The sequence below is a fragment of the Gallinula chloropus genome, assembly GCF_964237585.1.
Source record: "Gallinula chloropus genome assembly, chromosome: 2".
In the NCBI taxonomy this organism is placed as follows: domain Eukaryota; kingdom Metazoa; phylum Chordata; class Aves; order Gruiformes; family Rallidae; genus Gallinula; species Gallinula chloropus.
In genome coordinates, this window is record NC_140086.1 from 142,341,530 (window position 1) to 142,358,862 (window position 17,333).

Here is a 17,333-nt window from a genome sequence, read left to right on the forward strand (position 1 = left end):
GCAGTTTATATTACCTCCCTAGATTACCAGGCACAGTATGGTTTGCGTTTATTTCCTCTTTCAGGATCAACTGTGGTAACAATGAGGGACCACCTCATTAAAAGATAATTTTTGAATTGTTTTTGCTCAGAAATGATGTATGTCTGGATGATGTAAGCTAGAAGGTTTTACGTATTGCTAATTAATACATTAATACAGTAATCCGTGCTAGCAGAAATAGCATAGTGATACATCACTAACTCAAAAGATTTCAGGTTGAAAGTGTTATGTTCTTTTTCAGTCTACACTGACAAATAGTTGACACTGGAAGTTCAGCAGCTTTATAAGAAATAATAAATTAAGAATTGAGCAGTACAGCTCTGAAGCTAGCCAGCATGAAGCCCTCTTAATGAAAATGAAGATTCCTTCGCACTAATATTCTTTTCCAGGGAAAAGCTAGCAGAGAAGAGGACATTTAAAACATTAATAGAAAGTCAACATTTAGTTCTGGTGGAAGACAGGAAGGTGGGAGCTGTAGTTGGCAAAACCTCATCATCAACGATTAAATCAGCAAACTGTTATTTAGGAATGTTAACCGCATGCCGAAGTCTTAGTCTTAGCTAGTATTGCATCTGGTTTATATTAAATTTAGTTTCTTGGATTTTTCCTGGGTAATACAGATTGTATATGGATGATACAGTTGTTATCCATTTGTGTGAAGACTTAAAAAGCAGCTGACTGAAGAGAATGTTATTGTGCTCTTTCAAGATGTAGAAGGGCTGGACATAAACAAAAGAAGATTCTCAAAGAAGGTTGAATACAGCACATGATCAATAAAATGTTATGTGGAGAAAGACAACACCAAAGGACAGAAGTCATATTCTTATAGTTATTTCCAGCACTTTCTGAGAGCCACACCTTTCATGCTTTTGTGTGTGTGTGTGTGCGCACACATGTGTTGAATGCATTGCGTAACAGGTAGCCAAAGCTTCGTAAAGGTTGGACTGTGTTTGAGAATTTCATATAGGGTTTTTACCACTAACTTCATAAGCGAAATATGGTGGGATTTGGGGTTTGATTCTTGAGGGCAGGACTACATCACTTCCTCTACAGATCACAAAACCTAGGGATTCAGAAACAGCTTATTCTGCTAAAAAGTCTGAGATGTTTTAGTCAGAATTTCTCTGTAACCATAGACCCTTCATACAGTTTTGTATGGATGCTTAAAATACTTGATTTGTAGATAATTAAGTGGCTTAAAATATCTCACATTACTTTCTCTGAAGTGCTGCATGGAAAGAATGTTAAATGGTACTGAGTAAATTAATCTATTAAACAACTGACTAATATGCCAAAAACCTTTAGCTAAAAATAACACGTTATTTCATAAACGCTGACTCAGATAAACTACTAAGAAACAGGCCTGAAAATCTTTAGCAGAAGGGTTAGAGTTAGAAGGAAATTAAATATTTTGACCTAAATTTAGGAACCCGTTCAAGTATTTAAAAGAAATATGTTATGATGCAACTGCCAAAATCAGACCGAAATATTTGTGTGTATAAATTTTAGGGGACGAAGCCTTATCTGAGGGACAGTGGCTTACACTGAGTATACATGCCACTAAGCTGACATCTTAGAAAAATATTTGAATGGTCATGGTGTTTGGGGAAGGTTTGTGAGGACTGAAAGAAAGCAAATATCACCACAGTCTTCATGAAGGGTGAGAAAGAGGATCTGGGAGTTACAGGCTGGTCAGCCTTACCTTGATCCCTGTGAATGTGATAGAATGAAAGACAGGTAGGTGACTGGGAATAGTTAGCATAGATTTACAAATGGCAAATCAGACATGACCAGCTTGACAGTCTTTTATGATGATATGATTGGCTTAGAAGACTTTAGAAGAGTGGATGCTTTTTATCTTGCCTCTGGCAAGGTTTTTCCAAACTGTTCCCCAGGACATTGTCATAGACAAAGTGATGGAGTAAGTAAGTGGATGGTGAAGTGGACTGGAATCTGTCAGAACTGCCAGGCTCGAAGGGTTGTGATCAGTGACATGAAGTCCAGACCAGCTGTAGGTCAGTCACTAGTTTTGTGCCCTAGGGATGGCCCAGGGCCAATAGAGTTTAACTCTTCATTAATAGTCTGGATGATTGAGTGTACCCTCAACAAGTTTGCAGGTGCTACAAAGCTCATCAGAGCGTTGTGCTACAGTCCAGATGGACCTCAACAGGTTGGAGACCTGGTCTGACAGGAACCTCGTGAAGTTCAACAGAGGGAAGTACAAAGTGATGCATCCAGGAAAGAATGACCCCATGCACCAGTATATACTGGGGCTGATCAACTTTGTAGAAAAGGCCCTGGGAGTCCTAGTGGACCCCCAAGTGAACACGAGCCAGCAACGTGTCCTTGCAGCAAAGGTTAACAGCCCCTTGGCTCTGTTAGGAAGAGGGCTACCAGCATGTCAAGGAAGATGATCTTGCCCTCTGCTCAACTGTGCTGAAACATATCTGGAGTGCTTGGTTCAGTTATCTGCTCCCTAGGACAAGAAAGACTTGGACATTCTAGAGTGAGACCAGCTAAGGGCCACAAATTTGATAAAGGGATTGGAGCCTGTGTCAAATGAGGACAGGCTGAGAGGACTGGCTGGAACCGTGCAGGTGCAAAAGGGAAGGCTCAGGAGGATCTTCTCCATATGTATGAATACCTGAAAGGAATGAGTAAAAGAGGTGGGGATCCACTGACAAGAATCTAGCTCCAGGACAGGACCAGAGGCAGTGAGCACAAACTGAAATACAGGCAATCCCAATTAAACGTAAGAAAATGCTTTTTTTTATGTGGGAATAGTCAAGTACTTTAACAGGTTGCACAGAGATGTTATGGAGTCTCCACCCATGGAGACAGTTTGAAAATTGCCTGGACATGTCCTTGAGCAACCAATCTGTTCTTTCTCTAATCTGCTCAGCCTTCCCACCTCACCAGTTCTATGATTCTGTAAGTAAATTGAAATAGTAACATAATGGAGCTTACCCGTAAAGGATCCTGCAGGTAGCATGGCAAGGACAGTCATTTTTCTGTGGCTTGTTTCGATGGAGGGTTGTGCCTTCTGGTTTTTATCATCCAGCACTGTTTAATTCCATCGTTGCTCTCATTTGGAGTGGAAGTGATGCCATTTGAGGTAGTTGGGGCAGCTGTGCCTTGAGCTTGGCACTGAACGCTTCAGATCCATTTCATTAGCTCTGGGCAGTCACTTGATCAGATTATGGAAGGTCTGGCCACAAGCTTTGGGTGGCTGTGAGCTGGCAGAGTCTTTACCCAGAAAGCGCTGGTTAACTGAGGATGCCAATCAACATAAATGATAACAGTTTTCTGACAGCCGTTTTTTTTTTTCTTCTCCCCACCCCACACCCCCCCACCTTTCACTTTATATAACCAGTGAAATGAAGCACTTGAGAAGAATGCAAATAGCTGTGTCACTCATTTACCCTCTAAGGGTTCATTCCTACTCAATCTTTTATGCCAGCCTGTTCATTTAATTTCAGATAAAAACTTTTGTCCTTTTTTCAATGCTGTTTCAATATTGGAGAAGGTGCATCTAAATATTTGAAAATTAACATCTCCAATTACTTCAAAACACTTATAACCTTTTTCCTTATTTATTGTGCCTGTTGGTGTATTTGTCACCACTATGTCACTGTTTCTTCCTGCTCCCCAAATGTCTGTAGCAATCTCTTTGGTATTTTTTTATATGTATCTAATAAAATCTTGGTTTGAAGGTGCTATCATTTTGCCTTGAGTGCAAAAATAGAATCTTTCACTAAGGACATTAAACTTGGCATTGTCCTAATGATAACAGCTAGCTCAAAGCTAATTTCAAATATATATCACAAATAATACAAAATTAGAAGACTTGCTATATTCATAGCACTATTATTTTCAATTTTAGAGTGTGCAAACGAGTCTTTCAGTGGCTTGGTACTATTCTGTCTTTTAGTGAGTTTTTTCTGATTTTTTGATATTCCTGGGTTAGGTTCCTTGTTACACCTTTGATTTAAGATAGGATAGAGAGATTTTTATTGGAGTGACAATGTTAAGGGGGGGTTTGATTCCAAATTTACCAAGCTGTGTGCAACTATTGAGGGAAGGGCTATGGCTGTAATCCATGTGGATTTCTGCAAGGCCTTTGACATGGTCCCCAACAACATCCTTCTCTCTAAGTTGGAGAGATATGGATTGATGGGTGGACTGTTCAGTGGATAAGGAATTGGCTGGACGGTTGCATCCAGAGGGTAGTGGTCAATGGCTCCAAGTCCAGGTGGAAGATGATGACAAGTAGAATTCCTCCATGGTCTGTGGTGGGACCGGTGCTGTTTAATCTCTTTCTTAATGTTATTGACAGTGGGATTGAGTGCATCTTTAGAAAATTTGCTGATGACACCAAACTGAGTGGTGAAGTTAATGTGCTGGAGGGACAGGATGCCATCCAGAGGGACCTAGACAGGCTGGAGAAGTGGCCCAGGTGAGCCTTATGAGGTTCAACAAAGCCAAGTGCAGGGTCCTGGACACGGGTTAGGAAATGATGTGCTTGAAAGCAGCCCTGAGGAAAAGCACTTGGGAGTACTCATGGATGATAAGCTGGACATGAGCCACCAATGTGCATCTGCAGCCCAGAAAGCCAACCACATCCTGGGATGCATCAAAGAAGTGTGTTCAGCAGTTCGAGAGAGGAGATTCTGTCCCTCTGCACTGGTGAGACCTCACTGGACTACTGTGTCCAGCTTTGGAGTCCTCAGCACAAGAAGGACATGGACCTGTTGGAGCATGTTCAGACGAGGGTCACAAAAACGATCCAAGGGCTGGACCACCTCTCCTGTGAAGACAGGATGAGAGAGTTGAGCTTCTTCATCCTGGAGAAGAGAAGGCTCCGGGGAACCTTATAGCGGCCTTCTAGTACCTGAAAGCTGCCTCTAAGAAAGCTGGGACAGAACTTTTCTCAAGGGCATGTAGCAATGGGACAAGGGGTAATGGTTTTAAACTCAGAAAGGGAAGATTTAGGTTGGATATTAGGAAAAAGTTCTTCAATATGAGGGTGGTGGAACAGATTGCCCAGAGACATAGTGGAGGCCCCATCCCTGGAGGTATTCAAGTTCAGGCTTGATGAGGCTCTGAGTATCCTGATCTAGTGAAGATGTCCCTGCTTACTGCAGGGGGTCGGACTAGATGACCTCTAAAGGTCCCTTCCAACCTTACACATTCTGTGATTCTATGATTTTGTAATTAGATGGTTGCAATTTGCCAAAACACTAAGCTAACACAAAAATTACAGGACAGATAGTGAGGAAGTGTGCTGCCTGAATAGTCATCATTGTTTCTTTGAATGCAGTGAACGTGGTAATGATGAAGACAAAAAGAATTAAATTCCAGTGTGTGCGCTGAACAAAATTTAAGAGAAGATGGTTTGATTCAATATTCACTGCCTTGTCCTACAGGGACTGTAAACTGTCATATTTGCTGACCATAAAATTTCACTGGATTTCAATTAAAGATGAGTTTGACTTGGAGATACTCATGTGCATTCTATCCACAAAACAATCATACCTTCCCCACCCCTCCATAACAAGCAGGTTAGAATCATGTTGAAAAAAAGTCTTTGGTAATTGAAGGAAGGTAATTGCAGAGCATTTTAGTAATTTGGGAGTTAGGAGGGGAAAGAGAAAACCAAACAATTTTCCTGCCTATGTTGAAAGATTTTATGGTTGGGTTGTGAAATCTTTGGTCGTGACAGTAGATGAACACTAATTTGATTAAGGATTGTGATACTGGTTTTGTAAGAGTTGCTTATGGTTGCTATGGGTCATCCTGATGTGTTTTAGGAAGAGTTAGAAATACAAACGCATTTCTCTTCTTCAGACGCAATTGAATCTTCTAAAATGAACTGCTACTTTTTCATACTGTTTGCTTACTGGTGCAAGAAGCAAAACCAATATTATTGATGGTTTTCAAGTATACGTTTAACTTGTTTGTGAAATTTAACATATAGCTATCATATTTGGGTTATATTATGTATGGATCTTCCCCAAGAGTACAAAGTAGTCAGTGTAAGGAGAGAATATAGATAACTGGCTGTTATGTGTGTATGTAGTTGCTGTATTATTCTTTCTAGCTTTATTTGATTAGCTGTTTTGAACAAGTCATTATTTTTTATGGTAATTCTCAATACGTCCTGACTTCCAAATGTTTTTTTCCTTCCCACTAGTTGTCATTATTGATATGTTTATTAACGGTTTTGTTAGAATAACTCTAAGCAGTCTGATGTGAAGAGATGAATGGTTTGCATTGTTTATTGGTCTGGTATACTGCTTTTGGACTGTGAAAGCTTTGCAGGGACACTTCCTGATGTGTTGTTGTGGAGCACCAACTTCGGTCCTTCTGCTAAAGTTAAATCATTACCTATCAGACTGTGTAGTGGGAGGTCAAATAAAGCTAACTTAGATTTAGGTGTATAGATTAGTCCTTACAGCCACAATTTCCTGGTTTTAATTATATTAGTCTTATTATATTTTTTTAAGATGCTGAGAGCATCTGCAGGTCCAGCTGCGATGAGTTATCAGCAATTCATCTTCACTAACAATTGTAGTTTACACCCAAATACATTTGGCTTAGAAAGACCAGTCAATCCACTGGTGTCCATAGGAACTGTTGGGTTTTAGATGGTGTGGAAAACAAACAAACAAAACAAATTACACCAAAAAAAATCCCCAAGCCAATCAAGCTAATGATATTTAAATGGCTAAATATGCATCTTTGTCTGCAAAGATATACAGAGACTTAACACTGTGACTTTTATTTTCTTAAAGAGGAAGACTGCACATGAAAATCATGTACTTCACATTGGCAGGAGATAGGTCCCTGAATTGAGTTTTAGTTTTCAGACTGACAACTTCGTAAATGTTGATTCTCTTAGTTATGCTATTTCAACACAGTGAGAGGGCTTCCTGCTTCTATGGGCAGATCTTCATTGTCTTCTGCTGGAATAAAACCCTCTCCTGACCATTTGACCAAGTTTGAGTACCTGATACTATTTTGCCTGCACACAAGTAGTTTGCCTTCTTTGGAGTCCTCACTTTCAAGTTTGGAAGCCAAATGAATCTCTGAGGACCACCATTTTCTTTTTCTTTACCCTTTTGAGAAGACTTAACCCCTTCATTAGCCATCATCACACAGCCCACATAAAGACAGGGTGAGAATATCTTGTATAATCTCTAATATTTTCATTGCAAATTTTAAAAATAAACTCAGTCATTAAATTAAAAAGGAAAGTACCTTTACCTTTTTTGAAGCAATATACCAGTTCTCTTTTTTTACCATTTTAAGCACATGGTGTACCACATATTTTAGCAAGATGCTGGTGGTGAAACAGTTAAGTTTACCTCAGTGTTAAAAAGCTGAATCACGCATTCACCTCCCCAGAGATATACAGTACTGGACACAGTTAAGACTCGAAGACCACCGCCATATAGTACTGAAGGATATAACATAGCTATTAAGCCTTCTCAGTATTGGAATATTCAGTTTCTCTCAGAAGAGTGATGAACTGTGATCATAAAGATGTTAATTTAATCTGTCCTGATTTCAGAAGTGTCCCCTTATTGCTTTAAGGATAATAATTTTTCATTATATTTTCAAAACCATTATCCATAAGTCTCAATTATCCAAGCATTTAATTAGCTCTTTCTGTGTTTTAGGTAAAAAAAAATGAAAAAGAAAATAAAAGGGGGGGGAGTTGTTAATCCCAAAGTCTAAGTACATATTCTGAGTTGTGATGTTCTCTCAAGTTCTTTTTGTAAACAGCATCAGTAGAGGAGACTGTGCCTCTGATGCGAGTCAGGTAGTAAGGCCACTCAGCAGTCCTGCCTACAATTCATGTGAGACACGTATCGCCAGACAAAGCATCTGACTATTTGGAGGGTGGTTCTGAGTCTTGAGAATTCAGAGTGAATTAAAGTCTAGACTCCGTCATTTTTTCAGGCTGTTGGGAAGGGATAAATAACAAATCAGATATGCCCAAGATAGAACAGAAGTAACGCTAAAGCAAGGATGCACTTGCTGGATTGTGCTTTGGGAAGAAAGCTGTAATAGCAGCAGCAGCAGCAGCGATAACAGCAGCAGCAGCAGCAACAGACCTTCGGAAAGCTGGGTGTTGCAGTAGTCTGAGATGTAAAGATCCTGTTACGTCTCTGTCTTTCCTAAGTTCAGAATGGTTGATACAAACCTTGTGCCACATGTAGTAAAAGATGTATATGAATATGGAATTTGCTTTGTAATAACTGGATGCTGAGGAAATAAAGCCGTGCCTCTGGGTTTTTGTTGTTGGGTTTTTTCCTGCCCTTTTTTTTTTTTTAATCATCTGAAACAGAAGAGATTGGTTTACTCAGAGAAAGTAAGTTTCATCTGTCTTCAAGATAATTGAAAAGGACAGCTTTGGAGGGTGACTGTTTTTCTACCTGTTCTCTTGCACTTGGGGCTGAAAAGTGAGGAGAGATGGACAGTGTCTCAGAGGAGACAAGAATGACCGAAGCTTGGTGAAGGCACATACTGATTGCTGTCTGCTGTCCTCTTCATGCAGTGCTGTGGGCTGGTGCACCGACGGCGAGTACGGGTTTCCTATGTAAGTTTTTGTTTGCATTAGAATGATACTTGTGTGTTCAACTCCTAATATATTAGATGGTACGGTATGCCTCAGGCAGGTATTTTAATGTATATCTGAGTGACCAACCGGAGCACTAAGTATCTGTGAAATAAGTTTTTACAGCACGGAGACACGAGGATTGTTTTAACAGGTATGAGTTTCTTGTCCTTTATTTTTTCAGAACTTGATCATATCAAGAATATATCTTATTTCAAAATTACCTGCAGTGTTAAAAGACTGTAAGTCTGAGCCTTCTGACTTCTTTTTTAAATGGTGTGGTTTTTTTCTTACTAGTAGCTTTTCTAAGTGGAGTCATTAGGAAAGGACATCTCTATTTGTCCATACATTATAACCAAAAATCAATTAATTTTATAAGCAATTATGGAGTGGCATGAACATTATTCGAAAGACACTGAGGAGGATAAAAATCGTGTTGTGAGGTAGTTCTTTTGAAAAAGAGCAGTAGCACAGTGGCAGAAGTATGGTCTGATGATACGCATGGTTTGTTTGCTTTCCAGAACAGAGTATTTCATACTCTGGTATGGTAAGACTGCTCGGTATTGCAAAATGGCTGTCTCTAATAAATTCCACAAGCAAGGCCAGCGCCAAAGCTTAAGTATTAGTAATGAAAAAGATTGGCTATTACCTGAAATATGTCTGAACTACACTCAGCTGATGAGATAATCTCTTAATTCATTTATATTTTAACATTCCTTTTCTATTCTGCTGTTCAGTTGTCAGACAGACGTGATAAGAAACAGGAGACTGAAACGATCTGACTAAGCTGCAAATTGAAATTGCTGAGTACTTGCAACAAGCAGCTTGTAGCTTGTTGCACAAGAAAGGAGCAAATACATCAGGAGAAACAGTTCTGTTGTCAGGAATGCTGTGTGTTTATGTCATACAAAGCTCTTACACAATGCTTAAAAAATGATCACAGAACAAGCAAGGTCGTAAATAGGTGCGATTCAAGTCAAAGTTCATATGGAGGAAGGATAAAGAGAATAAAATTATTTAAAAGAAAACAAATCTCTTCTTCAGAGTATATTGCAGAGACGTAAACAATTATGAATGTGAGTGTGGTTATAGTTGTTTTGCACAGCTAATATGATTTGAGATGTATTTTGTTCTCACTGGTGCAACAGTTGATACTTTCCTGTACAAAACAGGCAGCAGCATGGAGATCCTTGCTCAATGTTAGTACTTACAGTACAGTATTTTGCATCATGCAATATTAATCAAAACCCAATGTGTAATTCATTTAACCATCAATTTAATATAATATCAAAACTCAGGCATCTATTATGCAGATACTTATTTCACATACAACTATTCCCACTGTTACGCAGAATTTGAAATATTGGTGAATTGAAAGCACTTCTTATTTCTTAGCAATCTCATGCCAGTGGAGTTTAGGGCACAGGAAAATAATGACTCCTTGATACACACCACCACCCTTTCACTTCTCCTTGTTATTGTTACTTAACAGTAGCACTGGCCACTATGTGTAGTATTATCTAGACAGAATAAAATATTTACCTGTTTGCAAAGAAATTTTCACAACTTGAAAGTGTTTGTGAACCACAACAACATACTTGGGTTTAGTCTCAGACCAAACTCCATGAACTCTGTCAATTTTTGGATGTTTGTGGGTAATGGAGAGAAAGATGCTTAGTGAATGTCTTCTAAAGTACTAAGGTTTGACCTTATTTCATGATGCTTGCTGTTTAAAGGGTATTGTGCTATGCAGCTGGGCCTTGAGGTATTCTGAGTACCTCACTAACTGTTTACAAAAAAGAAGGTTGCTCCATCTTAGTTAGGATAAGTCAAATGGAGTTTGTCCTTGATCTTTTTGGTGCAAACCCCGTTACGTGAATGATGACCGTGTTCTCAAATAACTTAATTACAATGAAAATTCTTGCTGTTGTGTGAATCCTTGATTATCCAAACCCGTTATTATTGAATTTTTTTGGTGCTCCCCACGGCATTGGGCTAATTGAGGTTGTACTGTGTGATTCTTTTGGGATGAAAGCACTGAAATTAAAGTGAGCCAAGATATGACCCTTTTTATTAACGTCTGACTCACTGGGGAAAAACATCAGACTTTTATTCTAGGTTATTAGTTTACCGTTCCTAAGTTGCTTATAAATTGTAGTGGTGAATGATCCAACATAGAAGGTTTTTTTTATTTTGGGGGGAGTTTAAGATATTGTACTTTATGTTTTATCCAAAAACACATGACCAAATCCAACTGACTTACTGTTTTGCAACCACTACAACTCTTTCTGGTCCAGGTCCTAAAAATTGTTCAGGTCTTAGGGATAATCAATACCTTTGATGGTATTTTGGTTGAGGAATAGACAGATCACTGCAATTAGTTACATGGGCTCACGTTGTTTTTTGGAGGAGCAGCATTATTGGTGAACACAGTTGTAGTCTTATGTTGATTCTTTCCATGATCTCCCATGCAGACATTAGTCCAGCATCTATATGCAGGGATAATATTGAAGTCCTGAATGGATTGTATCCATCTTTATGTTCTCTCCAGGTTTTGCTGCTATTCAGTGCTGTGCATACTATACAATATTTACAAGATTAAGTTTGGCTCAGGTGTTCTCCGCAGCCTTTCCTGATCATTGATTCTTCCTTCAGCATGGCACCATGTACTGCCTACATCCACTTGGTGGTTTGACCCTGTCTGGAGACCAGATGCCCACCAAAGCTGCTATCACTCCCCTTTTCAACTGGACAGGGGAGAAAATATATATTGAGAGACTTAGGAGTTGAGAATGGCATCATGGGCAAAACAGACTCAACACAGAATAAAGGAAAGAAAACTCTCTAATTTATTACACTACACTGCGCACACAGTGACACCAAAGTGCTATCAGATCTTAAAGCACCTTCCCCCCACCCATCCCTTCTTAGCAGACTTCACTTTAGTCATGATTTTGCTCCCTTCTTCCCCCCTATTGTGGCATGGGAAGGAGCAGGGAATGTGATAATGGGGGTTTCGGTCAGTTCCACATGAGATGTTTTCCTTCTTAGCCGGAGGAGCATTCCTCACACCCTTCCCCTGCTGCACCGTGGGGTCTCACCGATGGGAGATAGTCCTTCATGAACTTCTCCAGTGTGAGTCCTTTCCCACGGGGCTTCAGCTCTTCACCAGCTGCCCCAGTGTGGGTCACTTCTATGGGGTGCAGTCATAAAATCATATAATGTTTCTCAGTGTCTCAGGCCCAGACTGCTCCAGCCTGGTCCCCCAACAGACTCACAAGCTTCCTCCACAGCAAACCTGCTCCAGTGAGGGTCTCTCTCTCATGATCATCTCTGTTTCTCTGTCTGCATCCATGGGCTGCAAGTGCTGTCAGAGACTTGCTCCAACGCGGATCACGGAGTCTTCTGTATGTCTTCACCTGCTCCAGTGTGGGAACTCTCCACGAGCTGTAGGTGGGGTCTCTGCTCCCCATCATATTCCATGGGCTATGGAGAGACACCCGCTCCACCATGGGTTTCTTGACAGCTGCAGGGCAATCTTTCTTTCTGACACCGCATCCCCCACTCCTTCTTCACTGGCCTTAGTGCCTCCACAGTTCCTTACATCTTCTCACTCCATTCTCTGGTGGCAAAAAGCAGATGGTAATGATTTTTTTCCTCTTAAGTGCAATTTCCAGAGGCACTGTGACCATCGGGGATGGGCTTGGCCTTGGTCAGCAACAACTCTGGGCTTGAATTGGCCGATGCAGAGAGCTTCTTGGGTCTGCAGAGAGCTTCTGGCTGCTTCTTGCAGAAGCTACCCCTGCAGCCCCCCTGCTCCACCAGAATAGAGGCATGCAAAACTACAACACCACTACATTTCCACTCTTCTTGTGCGTTACTCTTTGTGGGTGGGTAATCAGGGTGATGGGGGTGAGGACGTCATTGAATGTGGTATGTTTAATACAGTGTGGCATAATCTGCAACTTGTAATGGTAGGCTGTGTCACATGGATGTTATGACTGCATACTAATCCTCCTTTTCAGAAATAACGACCCTTCTATTTGACATTTTATTGGCAGAAACTGGAGATAATTCCAAATAACAGCTTGTTGTTTTAGTTGTGTCTGTGAGACGAGGTCATGCTATTTATCAACCAGGGTCCATTTGGTGTAGTATGGAGGAGCAGCTGTGTGGAGTTTTTTCAGTGGACAATCTGATTTCTTTCTGGAATGTGAAGTCTAAAACATTAGTACTAATTGTATGTTGTCCAAACATGCGTTCACAGCTCTTACTGCCAGCTAGAGAGCCTGCTTTGGCAGGGGGGGTTGGACCTGATGATTTCTCCAGGTCCCTTCCAACCCCTATGATTCTATGATTCTGTGTCACAGAACATCTAAAAGCACGGGAGACTGTAGACTGACTGTTATATTTCAGCTTTCCAATTTTAGTCAAGCATGTCCACCTGTGGGTCCAGGCTTCAGGAGAAGTTGCAATGTGATGGAAGTCACAATCTTGCACTGTCTTCAGTTCTCTGCTGATCTCCCTGGAAGTGTTTGAAAATGAAGGCTGCTAGAATCCAGAGTTCAAGATATTTCTAGACTCTGCACATTTCTAAACAGAGCAATGAGCTGTCAACCCCTCTGCCTGACTGTATGTACTGTCTCTTACTGCTGTGAGCAGTCCTATTTGCAGTGGTGCAATATACCTGCCAAACTGGGAAAACTGATGATATTACAACATAACAAGGGGTTGGCTCTGAACCTTTTATCCATGGCAGTGGAAGCAATCACAGGTACGTACAGGAAAAAAGTTCATGAAGTTTATTCAAAGACTCTTCAAGATGGTGAACTGGGAAGTGACCTAACGCATAGCTGGAAGTCATATAGCAGTGGACAGAAGATTGCCAAATCCCAGCACGTTGAGCACGTATGTTAGTGTACTGCAAAGCATAGTGCAAAGCTTCCTGGCACCTCAGGGTGCAGGAGTGTTTGCAAAGTATGTGTTTGTTGCCACTCTTGCAGTGGCACAAGAAGAAATAGGTGAATGTAGGCAGGGAACGGCCAACATGTGATGATCTGTATAGGCAAGCCACAGGCTGGAATTGTATTTTTAATAGCAGCTTAAAGTCTTCAGCTGTTTGTTTTTCTCAACACTGATATTTATTTGATATTTATTTATTGGCAGCTTAAAACTAACCTTGTTGACTTTTTGAATTTTTTCTTTTTTTTTTTTAGTATTATCAAATGACATTTCTGCTTAGCTGAAAGTAGTATTCTGAGTAAGTCTAAGCCAATGTTTTTGAGATTTTTCTCAGATATCTAATTTGATAAAGCATGGAAATGATGTCTGGAAGGCAAATATTCATTACTCTGATGCTAATCCTTAACAAAGGACTATTACAATTCGATATTAAAAAAAACCCAAACAACTTTAAAAATGCATTCCCAAATGATATTTGGAACAAACTTTATTTAAAGATTAGAAATTTATGGTATGGCTTGCACTGTGTATTTTAGATTAATGTAATTAAGGACCTTGGTATGGTTTTGTTTCAGTATGCTCCTTTTCTAATGGCGGGGCTAGTAATTGGAGATCTTTCTGCCTGCAGCAGCAAGCAGGATCCAGACGGCAGGCTTTTTGTGCCTGTGCCTGGAGGATATCTCAGACCTCCTGAGGGAATGCTCCCTTTTTGGTGTTGTTAGATTTGGACTAGGGATTTTTGTCTGCTCCTCTTGAGACTGTAATCTTGTCCATCTATCACTTAATCGTGTTTCTCACCAGACCATTCTTTATCATAGCAGATGCTGTCCTACTCCTTGTTCCTTCTGCTTGCTACTTCCCTATCTGTTCTTCATTGCTGATTTATCAGGTTATGTTTTTGCAGATATAGCTACTTCTTTTTCCCTCTTCTCCACCATGCTTCTCTGGCTTTGACATGCAGAAATCTAGCTTCACATCTGGAAACTTTTTGTTCTCTCTGTTGACATTAGTCCCAGCCTTATATTTTCCCTTCCCAGGACAGCACCTGCCAGGGATATTTCTGTGACCCTTCACACTGCTCTGCCATCAACTCTAGCCTTGCATTTATCCCTCCTCTTTTCTCCATTGCTGTTGTTGTCAGTTTTAGCGGAAGTTTGATCTATTCACATGCAGAAGTTGCAGGCTAAGGCAGCTTTTGATGAACCATTGCTGTTTGAAGGATTTACCCCATATTTATTTTTTAATTTAGATATATATATACACACACATATATATCACCTATCACCTTATTGATATTGGGTATTGTGGGCAGAAAAACCACCCTGCTGGGATGGATGGAGGAAATGAAGTATAAAGAAGTGGTGGTTTACTGCTGATGAGAATTAAATGACATAAACTCAGCATAAACTTAGTATATTTACACCTTAATTGTCAGGACTAGCAAAAATTGTTCTTTTTAAGTGAGTAAGTTTTAAGTACTGGGTCGCTATGGCTGACATAATACTGTTAGGGAACAATTCATAATCTCTGGATTTGGGGGATACTTTGTGTATTTTAAATAGCTACTGGAAGTCTTTTTGCATTTTTTCTGCACCCTCCTTTTCTAATAATTTGCTTTGATAGTATGGGAAGAAAAGTGAATTGAATGGAATAAACTAGTAATATATGAAGGGGAAGTGACCTGAACCAAGACTGTCAGTTGCTGCAAGGGCAAACTTTGCATGGCCCAAATTAAAGGGAAATAAATCCCCTTTATCAGCAGTTACTCTGCTATAATTGACTAGCAGCATATATTTGTTATGTTGGGAGTATTACTGAAGCTAAATTGTTTCCATTGCAGCTCCAGTCCTTGCAAGTGAAACACATTAGCTCCAATTGTTTCAGTTTTTCTTTTTACGTGTTAAGTGGTTATAATTTATTATATTTTACTCCTGTGGCTGCTTTTAAATGATTGCATTTCATTTTACTAGCATAGAGTTTGCACTACAATGCCTCTGTTTAAGGAAACAAAATAAGAATATATTTTCTTGTCCTACTTTAAATTATTTCCTCTTACTGCATTCCCTAGGTACAATCTTTGAATTTAACTAGCAAAAGGGGCTTCTTTTTGAAAAAATAATTCTTACATTTGGGAGAATTAAATGGAGCATTTATCACTCATTGTGCATTTTGAAGTAAAATTATATAAACTTATGGCTGGTGGATAAAATATTGTGACAATATATGCAATAAAGGCCTGCTCTCTTTCATTTTTTATATCATCTAACTACTTGAATAACGTTGGTAAAAATATTTTAAAGTTTAAATATACTTAAATAAAGAATTAGAGAACACCATTTTAGTTATTTTCCTTTATCCTCATCTGATAAGACTGAATCCATGTTTCCATTGGTAATACTAGCAATAATTGTTAGGTGGGGGCATCATGTTATTATGCTGTGCTAATCTGCGTGCATCAAAGTAGTGACATTGTTTGCATTGCTCAGAGTTGTAAAACCAATCTGCTTCCCTCATAAACTCCTCATCCTATACCAGTAGCACCCATGACTTTGATTTTATGCATGTTATGTCTGAAGCTGTATTTTAAAGAAATTGTTCTTAAGAAACTTGTTTTCAGAAAACTGTGTTATGCTTATGAAAATAAATTGCAAATTTGCAAAAAATACAAGTGTATTTATTTGCAAAATACACTTAGAGCACCATATGCTCAATTATTAGTGTCTCTGAGTTGATAAGTGGGAATCAGGACCTGTAAGCTCTGTCTGTCTCCAGACCTGCCAGTAATTCATCCTGTGGCTGTGGACAAATCGTGTGGAAAGAGGCCTGAGGTACTTCTTTCCAGAAAGCTGTGATTCTTTGGTGGAAGCAGACTCCTGCTGCAAAGGGATATGTGCAAAAGTATCGTGTTTTCTCTGAAACCCAAATAAATTTTTAAACAATAAACACTTAAGAGATTTTTACAAGTAAAATATAACCCTTTTTCATCCTTCATTTCTTCTTGCATGACAGTCTTTTTGCACTCTTCCTTTTCTTCTACTTCCTACACAGTAAGCTTTTCTATCCTCACTTGGTGAATGTGTTTTCTCTTTCCTTCTTAGTCTTTTATTGCTTTGTGTTTTTGTGTTCTCTCCTTACTATATTTTTTTTCCTTCAACATATGCCTTGTCTTTCTGCTCTTCTTGGGTATAATGTCCTTGGGTACAATGCTTACTGACGATAGCAGTGTAGGAGACATTGAAGTATACTTGGCAATTTTAATACATTTTCTGTTGAGTTGGCATTCCATAACAATTTTATGAGAATCTGACGTCATGATAAATTAACTGGCTGTCTTACAATACTAATTGATTCTCCTGACTTCTCTGAGGAAGATTGCCATGTTTAATGACTTTCCTACTATTTTTATACTTAACCGGAGTAGCAATGTTATATCTTACTCAAAGGGAAATGAGAGCTAAATAAAATACTTTGGGATTTGAATTAAAAAGGTAGATTTGGTTAAGTTATGAACATAGCAAGAGTGCTTCAAGGAGCAGAAACTCTTCTGGAAAAGTTCTTCCAATGGATGATTAAATGTCCCCTTCTGGCAGGAATGTTGAAGAGAAGGAAACTGTTGGGTCAAGAGAGGGTCAAGATCAAGGTAAACTGGCAAGGCCAAACAAGAATACTTTCTGAAAGGTCAGTTCTTTGCTTCATCCTAAAAGAGCTG

At 39.5% G+C, this 17,333-nt stretch overlaps 1 protein-coding gene across 4 annotated transcripts in view; it reads left to right on the forward strand.

Moving 5' to 3' along the window:
* Positions 1-17,333, forward strand: part of CACNB2 (calcium voltage-gated channel auxiliary subunit beta 2) — a gene marked incomplete at its 5' end in the record, with an annotated part of 258,460 nt that overhangs the window by 63,875 nt on the left and 177,252 nt on the right. For 2 of the 4 annotated variants that reach the window (XM_084280133.1, XM_084280135.1), the window contains one exon: positions 8,597-8,644. The exons of the other annotated variants lie outside the window; for them this stretch is intronic. In XM_084280133.1, the coding sequence (XP_084136259.1) occupies positions 8,597-8,644 (48 nt within the window). Of the gene's footprint in view, positions 1-8,596; positions 8,645-17,333 lie in introns of those variants that run through there. 4 annotated transcript variants of the gene reach the window in all.